A 12,714-nucleotide genomic window follows, 5' to 3' on the forward strand; every position below is an offset into this window, starting at 1 on the left:
AGTAAAATCAAGGATCACAGTGCCTGCAAGGAATAGTTAAGCCCATTCTAGAGGAACATACCTTTGTGCTCTGAACATAATAGATTTTTACACAGAGACATATTCCAACGAATTAATACCTTTTTTGTTAGAATGAAGCAGCAGAACTACTAGTTCAGATGTATGGCTTTTAAATTGTTGGTGGTGCATGTCTTAAGTTCTTTACAAATGTTCATGATTGCTTTAGGGAGACAATTATAAAGGATAGAGAGCTATAGGCTTTCATTTATGTGGATAAATACTTTTTAAAATTTGATAAAACTGGTTTTTTAACTGTTTATAACTGTTCTTTTCAATTGCTGGGGACTGGAAATATTTTGTTCTTGTTTGAATTACATACATACTTATATCTCACTTTTTAGTAGATTGCATATATTGCCCCAAAGTTTTTTGGTCAAATAAAGACTCAGAGCCACTGTTGATGGTTTGCAATGAAAAGTAAATTTGAATAAGGCTGCAGGTACAGATTTCAGCAGCTTTAATGCTATTTCTGATTCTTAGATAGTTTAGGAAAAAATGAAAAAGATTGTGGAATGTTGGATCAGTTCTCTGCTATCAAAGCAGAGCAACTCTTGTTAGCGACTCTTGACTACACCTGTGCTCTCACCCCTGTGTTGTCTAGCAAGAAATGCGGAAAAAATTTATTTTAAAAAGTAGCATTCCAGACAAAGAACTGTGTTTCTAAAAGTCGCATCTTTTCCTGGACTATAGATTTCCCGCTTCCAGTTTAGAAGAAGAGTAATGAAAAATATTCTTTCCTCTAGATAGGAAAGTGTGGTATTTGGAGCTGTTTTCTCAAAAGCTGTTGTGATTCCAAAAAAACAGTCAGGCTACCATAATTTATGTTGTTGGCAAGAGCTGGAATCATGACACCTGCAATAAGTAAGCTCTCTATGTGATGTTGGGCAGTATCTCATAAATCATGAGGTTTGCCAGCTGCGTGTCAGAGAAGAAAATCCTACATATAAATTTAGACCCACACAACTGGTTCCTGGATGCAGGGGCTTGGAGATCATGCCTTCTGATCCACCTTCAACACCTTGCCAATATTACACCCTGCTTGTGCTTTTCTCTTGGGAAAGCCTCTTTATGGCTTTGACAGGAAAGGTTCAGAAGTCTGTTTTATAATGAAGCAAGCACAGCAGTAAACTGCCAATCCAGCTCGTTCTTGTATTAATTTAGTATACAAGATTAAAAGGAATGGCAGCTAATGTTTTCAAAACAGTATTTTTCTATTTAGGTGCTTTAAATTAAATTGAGATGTGTGAATAAAATTAGTCTGCCTTTCAAGAGAACTTGGAAAATCAATTTTCAGCTGAAAGTTTCCACCTTGTACTGGTTCTGGCTGTGGTAGTGTTAACTTCAAAGCAGCCTGGATGATGCCTTGTCACTAAAGGAGCCTTGATAACACACACCAGTGTTTTGGCTGCTGCTGAATGGTGTTTGAGCTGTGTCGAGGCTTTCTCTTTTTGGGAGGGAGCATAGCTTGGACAGCTGACCTGAGCTGGCCAAAGGGAAAGATATAACAGTCCATATAACATCATGTTCAGCAATAAAACCTGGGTAGAGAAACAAGAAGGGTTTTGGCTTCTGAGGTGGCTTTGTTTGGAAACTGGCTGAGCATCACTATTCCTGTGAGAAGCAATGAGAAATGTCCTTCATTTTGCTGTTTGCTGTTTTAGTATGTTTTTTTTCCTTCCCCATGTTAAACTGCCTTTATCTTGATGCAGAGATTTTCTTGGTTTTGCCTTTCTGTTTTCTCCCCTCACCCTGTGTGAGTGCTTGGATACTGGCAGGGGACAACCCACCATGCATCTGTACACTCAGGTATTGACTTTCTCACTAGACTGAAAAAGTTGCAGTGTCTTTTATTTGTTGCCCATGCAATTAAGGAAGTCTTTGATCAGCAACCCTCCTCTGGATGCTCTCTAATAGGTACATAACCTTCTTATGGTGCCCAAAGCTACATACAATATTCAAGGTGAGATCAAACCATTTCAGAGTAGAGTGCAAAAATCACCTTCCTCAACTGGCTGTCAGTGCCACGGTACCATGACTCATGTTTAACTTGCCATCTACCAGGACCCTCAGGTCTCTTTCCATGTTGCTGTTTTACAGCATCTCATTTCACAGTCTGTTTGTACATCCAGGGTTGCCCCATCCCAGGTGCGGAATCTGGCACTTGCCCTCAGAGGAGTTGACAGCTCCTCTGAGTTTTGAATCATTGGCAAGCTTACTTAGTATGCCTTTAAGACCTGCATCCAAGTAATTTATGAAGACAAGTGGCCCTAGACTGGAGTTCTGTAAAGGCTTGCGTATAGAGGATATTACAGTCGGTTTCATATATGCATCATCTGCTACTTACCCACTCATCATGAGTTATTGCCACCTCCAGTACAGGGCAGAGACTTGTGTATGATAATGTACAGTCCTAGAACTTTCTTTTTTGAAGAACTGAAAGTTTTACTTATATCTTCATTCTCCTCCCGGCCTGAATGTCTCAGAAGCACATCCACCTACCAGCGTTTCACTCTGCTAATCCAGGGCTTTCATCGGCAAAAGTATCTTATTGTTAACATTTTATGGCTGGTGTGCTTTAACATGGACTTAAAGATTAGGGATACTGCTTTGCTTCATTCATTGGATGAGAACTGGAGTACTAGTTGGTCAAGCTTATTTCAAAGGTTGCTCTTTAAAGAAAATAGGAATTCAGCCCAAATACATATGAACTATTTTATTTGATAGATTCACTAGGAGAATTTTCATATTCAAATATGAGTTTGTCCTGCTGCATATAAGGCATACTCTGATGTGGTACCCAAAAGAAAAAAAAATTTAAAAAAAAAAGTAAGCTACTAGCTTTTGTCAGAATTTTTTTCCCTTTAGAGGAGACTTCCATTAAGAGACTTCTGTTAACAGTTCAACCACTGATTTATAAATCTGAAGACAAATTAATTTCTTGTGGTCCAAATTGTTCTCAAACTATGTTTTTTTCTTATGTTTTCTTCTCTCTTTTTATTTCTTTATTTACTTTTTTTCTTTTGTGGGGAGGCTTTTTTTGTAAACCATCTGTTTCTGGGCACAATAAGCACAAAGCATTGTACTGCATCAAAGTGTGGAACACATTAGAGTGTGAATGTAACTAAAGCAACCAAACCTTATACTGTGAATGCAGGAAGGTATCTTAATGTTTTTACAAGTTTTGCAGATCTGAATAATTAAGATACAGGAGACTGAGTAAATAATCTGCCAACTCTCCCAAGGTGAAATGTATCCACAGAGAAAACAAAAAGCTAAGAAAGCTGTCTTTCATCACTTTTTGTATTGAAATTACTCCTTCTGCAAATATCTTTGTTGTACCAAAGCATCACTGGCTTCACAATGCTTGTATAGACCTTGCTAGCTCTGGTTAAGGGAATTTTCCACATAAGCACACAGCGAGTGTGTGAGCAACAGGGAATGAATGAGGAAAGGGGGAAAGAAAAAAGAGAAAATCCCTTACCATGGCAGGATATCAGTTGCTCATTGTTTTATTTATTTATTTATCATATTTATTTTATTTTATTGTTTCTGATGAGGCTTATTAGTGGTGGCATGGCAGAGTTTTGGTTGAGACACCTTACTTGCCAAAGTAAGACAAAAAGAGAAGGATGGGATGCTGAAATGTATAATCACTAGGCTTTAGGAGAGTTTTTCCAAATATAAAGTTATGTACTCACAGAGACTAGATGGTTGAATTCCTTAAAAATGTTGTTGCAAAAATGGACACATTTTACAGATTAGGTGTGAAAAAGCATTAAAACAAGCAAAAATAAGGCTGAGTATCTTCCAAATTCTTTTTTTCACCTTCTTCAAAGGAAAACTCATTTTTAAAGAGTTCCACTGTATGTTGCAAGTTTTGTTTTGAAACTACTGTACTTCAGTTAAAGCTTGGTTAATGCTAAACTATTTATTCTTTTCAGTTTATACTTGGTTTAATGATAATGATAATTTCATTTGTAAATGTGAGTCACTTGATTTTAGCCATCTTCTATATTGGTTTAATGTGAGAGGTAACTATCATATACAAAACTTTTAAAAAGCTACCTGTTGTGATTCTTTTAATGTTAGTGAGATACATTATAAAATACCAGTCCATCAATGTATACATATATATGTAATGGTTTCAAAGCAAATACCATGTAGAATTCTAAAGCTGAAAAAATGCTATCATGTATGTTTACAAAAATTTATCATTTAATGTGGTTTTGGGATATGCTTCTAAAACAAATTTTGGGATATTCTTTGGGAATATGTTTTATTTGTAGATACTATTTTATTGCAGTTTGTTTTGAGGAAGAAAAGATCATGGTAATTGTATAGGCAGAAAGGCATGTTCTCAAATGGCAGGCTTCTTGGTGTTTGGGAGTATTGTTTCTCAATGTCTGAGTTTTACTCTATCATTCTCAATTTTCTTGAATATATATTCTAAACATATTGTTATTACTTGTCATATTTATTGCAATTTTTCCCACATTGACTGTATTTTACAGATACTGAAATGCAGAACAGACCAGCAAATAACTAAACATTGAATCTGATACATTGGTTTATTGCTTGGTTTATTACTTTGATGTTTGGGTTTGTTTGGTTGGGTTTTTTTTGAGCTTCCTTTTCCTAACTATACTGTCTGAAGTATATTACATCAGTTATTTCCTGTGGGCTGATGTTCACACACTCCATTGCAGGTCAGTTCCTCCTAGAAGAATCCCGCCTGATAGAAGCAGCTGAAATGGCAAAAAAAGCAGCTGAACTTGATAATACGGAATTTGACGTTGTTTTCAATGCAGCCCATATGCTCAGGTTAGTGCTTGGACATCTGCCTCACTTGATTTTCCTCTTCTTTTGGAGGAAAAAAGTCTTTATAGTATTTGCTTATGCAGGATACTTTTTAAAGCCCAGCAACTCTTTTGAATAATTCAATATTATTGCTAGTAAGATACAGAGAAGTGGAATTAAATTGTTGCAGCATTTAGCATTTTGCATTTCTCAAATTCTATTTATTATATAATAATTTCCTACCTTCAAAACTTCCGTTGTTCACAAGCAGGTAATACATTTTGCTTGCATATGAGAACAAGCCTTTCTTTTGTGAAGAACCTTCTGTAAGATTTCCTTTCACCTGATTTTTTAAATTTTAGTGTGCATATCAACTGAAAAGAGGAGGCCATATTTCTCATCTGGGTGTAAATAGAGAATATTGAAAATTTCTGATAATAACAGTAGGGAACATTATGATAATTAGAAATCTAAATATTCCCAGGCTGATAATTACTTTGAGATGCATGGGAGCGCATAGTGATATTCTCAGAATCTGTGATTTAAAATGTAGTCCTATATTTAATTGTCTTCTGTCTGAATAGAACAAAGCTTTGGACTTCTATTTTAGCTTTTAAGGCTGTCAGGCCTGGTTATTCAGTAACATTAAGCTTCTGTCTGTGAGTTTAACATTATCATTAAACTCACATTACTGTAATAGGTATCCTCCAAGCTTATTTCTAGGATAACTATCTAATTATTGTCTATTGTCCACTTAACAGCTATAAGGATACTTGATTTCATTTAGATGGTATCTAAGCATAGAAAATGCATGAAAAACGAAATTAAAAAAATATACTTCATTAGCACAAAGCAGTTCTTGAGATAATTTCTCTGCTGAAGATATCTTACTTGGCTCCTTTATATTTTAGTATTTAAATAAGAAATGAAAGAAAAAGAGAATGCTATAAAAGAGAAGGTAGAATCAAAAGTTATTTTAAAAAAAAAACTTAATTCTTGAATATTAGAAAGGAAACCAAGACAAATGGCTCATTGGTAAATAGCAGTTTGACCTGGCAGAGGTGTATGAGCTATTTTAAGGATCCTTCCCCAGGATTATTTTGTGAATTGTATCTCTCAAGACAGAACTCAGTAATTTGAAACATAGATTAATGTTACAAATTTACAGACAGAAGAATAGCAAGTTAGGCATGACAGCTGAATTTAGAAAGGTAGAGAGGGGTCAGATTCTTGATTTTACTGAGTGTGTTGTAGAAGATGGTTTAGTGGTATGATTGTGTGTATCATAAAATGTGGCAGTGTAAATCAATAATATTTTGGAAATAGGTTTAATAAATCTGTTTTCTCTGTGAGCACTGCGTGTAGCGTTCGAGGTCTTTGAAGCACATATATTTACATCTGGATATGAATATTTTTTTCACTTTCAAAGTAATAGCTGTGCTACTGTGCTGTACGCTGCTTGATCTGGTTGGGAGTGCACTGTTTTTGGGAGGCCTTGACAAGCAATGAGCTTAGTGATTCTAAGCTGCATTCTCAGTTTTTACTGGAAGTGCAAAGCCAAAACAAAGAAAATGCACTAAACAAACACCAAAAAAAAGAATAAAAGGCCTGCTTTAGTTTAGCTAGAATCCCTTGTGCTCCTTTGGGATAGCCAGTTGATCTAATTTTTCACTTAATACTCAGCTCTCTTTCTGGAAGATCATAAAGTCTTCCTAATACTGTCTGAGAGTCTAAAGTGGTCTGTAGGATTTAGAGTCAGGGTGGCAAAGCTGAATTCAGTGCTGACAAGTATTTGCTCAAAACCCCATGTGTTAGCCTCGGACTGATTTTTGCTAAAGGATATGATTTTGTTGTCCATACTTGTTCACAGCTTTATTTAGCAATTAATTCAAATATATTGCTTCTGTGATACTTGGTGGACAAGGGCAATGCTTATTCATTCATTGTAACAGAGCAGCTACAAATCCACCAGGAGTCTGGCTCCTCAGAAGCAGATGATTTTTAGGATCTTTAGAACAATGGAGGGCTGAGGTGATTCCAAGAGGAAAACAGATACCAAGGCACAAAGGAGGACAAAAAGAAGGGAGTACTCCAACTGGCACAGTGTGACACTGCTAGAAACAGAATGCTAAAGACAGTCATAAATGAAAGGCTGACATAATTTCAAGTAGGTGACCAACTGCTCTTTAGGTACCCTAGAGAGCTATAAAAACTGACTGGTAAGCGAGTAAGAATTTTGAATTAACTGCACAGCTGTGAGATAGAAAATACATTATAGAAGTTCACAGAGCATGAAAATGAAATGACTCTTGTGAGAGACACGGGATAAATTTTAAAGACGTGTTGTGGAATAAGAGACAGAAATTGATATTAATGGGGATGATGCAAGGTTTCCAAAATGACTGTAAGATAATAACAGAAGCTTAGATTTTTATATAGATTCTGATATTTTCTTTTTCAGACCAAATATTTTGCACAGTGATATATTTTTGAATTAGGAAGGAATCATCTTTCCCTCTTCTGCTACTGCTGTTTCCACCATTAGCCTAAGGAGAGTCACAAGACTCTGAAATATGAAGACATTTCTTGGTTTACAGCTGTTTTGGATAGAAAATAAACATACTAGTCTCTCAAAATGTAATTTATTTCTCTAGTCTAGTGCTAAAATATTTTCCTTTTTTTTAAAAAATCTCCCTACTGGCTGAGAAAAAAAAAAATTAAAATGCAACCTAAATAAAAATTAACAGCTTCGGAAAATTTGGAACTGGAGTGCTGCAAGTTAAATTTCTTTTTCTTAAATTTGCAACAGAATTGTTAACTGGATCCAAATGCAGTAGCTGTATTTATAGATAGCCTGTTCTCAGTTTAGCAGTCACAAGAAGAATGTCTGCTCTTCCAATCAGATATCCTAACATTACTGATTTCCTCTCTTTGTGACTGAATCTGAAGTAAAAAAAAATAATTACTTTGTTCTGTTTGCATTATTGAGAGACCTCCCCTTTCCTAATTACATTATAGTTATTAATTTTTTTTTTCCTAAATGACTTCTGTAGCAACCCATTAATGCAATGCAAGATGATTCGAGTCATCTGTAAGAGGGGGGAGATGTGTGATGAACGCAATTAATTTCTTTGCAACAGTCTGGTAACTTTTAACTTGCGCAATACTTGTCTGTGAAATTCATTTTCTCAACAAATTTGTTTTCCAGACGATTTTCTTCAAGGGTCATGCAGCCATTTGGGTGGTTCTTAAAGCAGTATCTGGTCATGTGTTTTATGTTTGTAGTATTTGCAGTGCTCTCGCTTCGAGGAGTTTGAAGTCTCTCAGCCGAGCAGTGAGGCGTGCGCGTAACGCTGCTCGGTGGCTGCAGCTCCCGTGGCTGAGCCCTGCCTTAGCAAGGGCTCACTTTGCTCTCCTAGCCCAGGTGAGCTGCCAGGAGCAAGGCAACTCATGGGCAGCAAGGCACCGTGTGGGTCAGGGTGTGATCTTTTCTAGAATGAAGGACGGCAGTGCGGTGGCACCACCATCATAATTAGAAACAGGAAAAGAATTTCACCTTGCCTCCACATGAAAACAGATTTAGGAAAAACATCTCTGCTTAAAAACACATCTTGTAGGAAAAATTCATTTTTCCAGGCTTTTGTGAGAGGGTTTGTTTTGGGAAAATCTCATGTGACATGAAGTTACTGGATGTTTATTGGCTGTTGAAAACAGAAGTCTAAATTAGAGCAGTACTGCATTACTTGGTCTTTGTTTTTCAGTGATTTTCTGCAAGAGTATTTTGGCTGTCCAGAATACACTGACCAAACATGGAGTGTAATTGCTGATTACAGTATCATAGGCACAACTTAACTCTATGTTATTGTCTGAACAGATTATATTAATCCTATATTTACTATGTGCTTAAATATGTAAGTATGTATGGCAAAGCATATGGTCTATATAGATTTTTAAAACAAAAAAGAACAACTGTGGATGAATAGTTCATTGTAAAAGAGCAGCTGGTTATAAAGCCCGATAATCTTGTTGTAACACAAAAAGGTCCATTAAGAAAGCCATGTAGCATTTTAAAATAGGAATTGCTGAAGAAAATTTCTTTGTAGGTGTGCTGACATCTCTAATTTTACTGTAAAAATCAACAGTCTGAAGCCTTGTACCAAGCAGCAGGCATGTTAAAACTAACCCTTTCTCTCTCACATGTATCTAAATCACTCAGCACTGGTGGTGTTTTTCTCTTACAATAGTATTTTTTCCAGTGAACAGTGTAAAAATCAAAATGAATGTAAACTGATTATAGCTGGGTGTCAGGATAGTCTAAGAGTGATGTGTCGTCAAGCACATTTTTAGGTGTCACTGTTAGTCAGCTGGAGCTAAATATGGGGAATTGTTTGGTCTGGAAGCTCAGGTTAAGAGATATGAGAGAATAATAAAAAGAGGAAACTTTCTCCCTTAAAACAAGACTGGATGCTCGTTGTTAGTGGGGAAAATGAAATGTTTTCATGGGCAGTTCTCATGAAAAGATTTAAGATAGAGGTTAAAATTTAGCTCATAACTATGAAAAAGACTCTCTTCTGAACCTCTCTTTGCTCCCCTTCCTTCCTCTCTGATTTTTTTATCAACATTTTATCTAATATTTTACTCTAATGTGAGTTATATTACTTTTAATAGTGTCCTTCCATTATTTGACATTGATCCAGAGCTCTTTACTGCTCAGTGGCATAGGGTTACTGCAATTTCCTACCTCTGTGCCTTTAATTTTTCTCAAGGGAAAGCTGTTTCAGGGCTTAACATAATTGATTTCTAGCTTAGATTTGCAGTGGAAATAGGAACCAGAATTCTGCAGCATCTTAGCTAAAGGAATGGTTGCTGAATGCCTCAAAAATGTGGAACTAGCATTTTTCTGACCAGGTTACTGTGTTGTGCATTCATTTCTAGAAACTGTTTTTAACGGGGAACTATATATTCAAACTGATTTCCACTTGGCAATTAATGATCCTTGTTCCAAGATGTACATGTGGCAGGAAAGCAAGCCCTGTATTTCCACTGGCCTAAAGGGGGGACAGGATTTTAATGTGTTCCACACTCACATGCCAGCAACTCTTTTGGGAGGTGAAGTGTAGCGTTTTGTATTTGCCTCCTGGGAAAGGCACCTTGTTTATTGTGTGTTATTTCACCACTTAAGAAGTGATTTGTGTCCTGACAGTTTTGAGCAAACAGGGAAAAAAAAAAGCTCTGTAAAATGTTTCATTTTACAGTGCCTTGCTGTAAATCCTGAAATTACTAAGGATGAGATTATTTTTTTTTGCAATCATTTCAAGTGCTACTGATGCCCAGCAGGAGTGATCCAGAAGCAGGTTGAATGAATATTTTTAGACATTCAATCATTTCTAACCACTGCAACCACTGAGTCAATGATACATGTGCAAAGTAATTTAAAACAGTTAACAGGTATAAACCAGGTTCTATTTAGCAAATTGTTGGTCATGAAGTGGTTTCAGCTTGCACAGGAATTGTGTGAGAAACTTCAAAGGGATTACCCTTTCTCCCTTTCTCTCCCAAGACCAATAGCTGTAAAATATGTTGTTTGGGATTAATTGCCTATCCATGTATTATGTGGGTAATGTTTAAAATCTGTGTGGATAGAAACAAAATTAGAACACAATCTGATACCAAATCATGTAAAGGCTCATGTAATGAACAAGGTAAAATAAATGCTCAGTTGATTGACACTTTTTGAACTAGTAACTGTTTGCAAAAGCAGGAAAAGAAGGAAAAAAAAAACCTCAGCCCACCTTACAATCTTATCCTTGTTTCCTAATGTTTCCATTTTGTATCACAGAAATGCAGCTGTAATCACATAACAAACACAAATATGTTGAAGATCTCCTGTCCTAAGTCTCCTGTAAAAGGACTTAACACTAAGATTCATAGGAAAATAGCAAATAACTTTAGCAGAAGTAGCCTACCTGAGAGTCCTGCTTGGTTGTTCTTATAGATTTGCCATTTTTTCCTTGACATGTATGTGATCAACTGATATTCATTGAATTAGTGGCCAAAATGGAGAGTCAAGGGGAAATTAAGAAGGTGGAGACAAAATTAGAAGAGAAGAATTTGGGAGAAGTGATAAAAAGGACCTGTTGAGACAAAAACATATTTGGATTTCTTTGGCAACATACTGCATTTTTGTTTGAAGACCTTAAACTAAAAACTCAGGAGAAGAAATAAAAGCTAAACTATGAGGAGCACGTAGATGCAGACAGCAGTAGTAAGGAGAAGAAAAAGTGTTAAGCTAATGCTGCTTCAGGTACCCAGAAGCTCATCTTATTCTCTTGGAATATGAGATTTACATTTAAATGCCTGCTCAGAATTATGTGAGTAAATGTTGAAATGAGAACTCTTTCCTGAATTAATTCCCTCAAACATGGAAACCTAGTTTTAGCAACTTTACATTCCCTGACTTTTTTTGCTTTATTTACTGGAATTATAGTGGTTTGGGGAGGGCACAAAGTGAGAAGCAACATTGTGTTATAATATACGGTTTCAGAATTTAAGTATGTCTGATACCAAAAAAATGAGCCTCATTTTCTTCTGGTGAAGACTGGTATGTCTCTGTTTTTGCCCAAGATGAGTGTTCAGCCTTCTGTATTTCTTTCCATTATGTACTAATATCATTGCAGAACTAAAAAGAAAATGAAGTAAGCAAAGAGGATTTGTGCTAATGGACATTCTGAACCATAAGAAAACTTCTAGATTTACATACTTTGTGCATTTGTTGGGTAATATTCTTAAACAGCAGGGAGTAGTTGCAGTGTTTAGTTTTTAGCTATGCTTTTTTAGGTATGGTTTCATTTTAACACAAGAAAAATGAGGTGTAACTGTGTTGTTCTTTTCCATCCTGATAGACAAGCCAGTCTTAATGAAGAGGCTGAGAAATATTATGAAATGGCAGCAGGATTAAGACCTAATGTAAGTACCTTCTTAGTGATATCCATTACATAAGTTGATGAACATGCTATGGTACTGGACCCTTTGTGTTGAGAACTTCTTGCTGGAGCATTTGATCTCTCAGCCTGTATTATATATGTTCTTTTAGTAGTTAATTGTTGGGTATTCAGATGAAGCTGTTCATTTGTCAAACCAGTCACTGCACTTTCGAGTTGCCTCAGTGAAGTGATCTAGTCATAAGTCTTGGCCAACATACTTGGAAAAGACTTCCAGATTTAGATTTATTTATCTATGTTTAAATGTGTTAAGTTTGGAAAGCTTCTCCAATTCCATCTCATCACCAGTAAAAGAGAATGAAAGGCTATCCTGTGAGCCACATATTAAGGAATTTTTAATAATATGCTTATGCATTTTCTGTCATGAACTTCTGGCAACCATTGTTCAGCAAACGTAAAGATGCTTATCTCTGATGTAGCTGTATATTGGCAAAGAAATACTTATTGTTTGAGCAGATAGATAGAGCAGTAAGTGACATGCCTTTTAAGAAGGGAAGCTCATTTCCAGTTTTCATTGCATCAGGAATTAAAGAAATAAAATACTTTTTACTTACCATTTTTTACTTAATATTGCATTACTTTTTAATTACCTTCACATCTTGATAAAAAATCGTGACCATAAATAGGGCAGAACTTTTTTTAGATGCATAACACTTTGACTATACAATAAATCAAATCTAGGAAAATTTCTGTCGCAGAAGTCCATAGTGCCAAATTCAAGTATACAAGTCAGCAAATGTAGTTAAAAAAAAGGAAAACCCAAGTTTGAAAAAAAACCAAAAACCTTAAAAGAGCTTCCAGAGCTAAGAATCAAAAGCAACAACAAAACATAATAAAAAACCCATTATAACTTATT

At 35.8% G+C, this 12,714-nt stretch overlaps 1 protein-coding gene across 1 annotated transcript in view; it reads left to right on the forward strand.

Moving 5' to 3' along the window:
• TMTC2 (transmembrane O-mannosyltransferase targeting cadherins 2) overlaps positions 1-12,714 on the forward strand; it is a 231,576-nt gene that overhangs the window by 198,965 nt on the left and 19,897 nt on the right. The window contains exons 10-11 of the mRNA XM_084206089.1: positions 4,767-4,881; positions 11,760-11,823. Of these exons, the coding sequence (XP_084062215.1) occupies positions 4,767-4,881; positions 11,760-11,823 (179 nt within the window). The remainder of the gene's footprint in view (positions 1-4,766; positions 4,882-11,759; positions 11,824-12,714) is intronic.

Source organism: Fringilla coelebs, assembly GCF_963513975.1.
Source record: "Fringilla coelebs genome assembly, chromosome: 5".
In the NCBI taxonomy this organism is placed as follows: domain Eukaryota; kingdom Metazoa; phylum Chordata; class Aves; order Passeriformes; family Fringillidae; genus Fringilla; species Fringilla coelebs.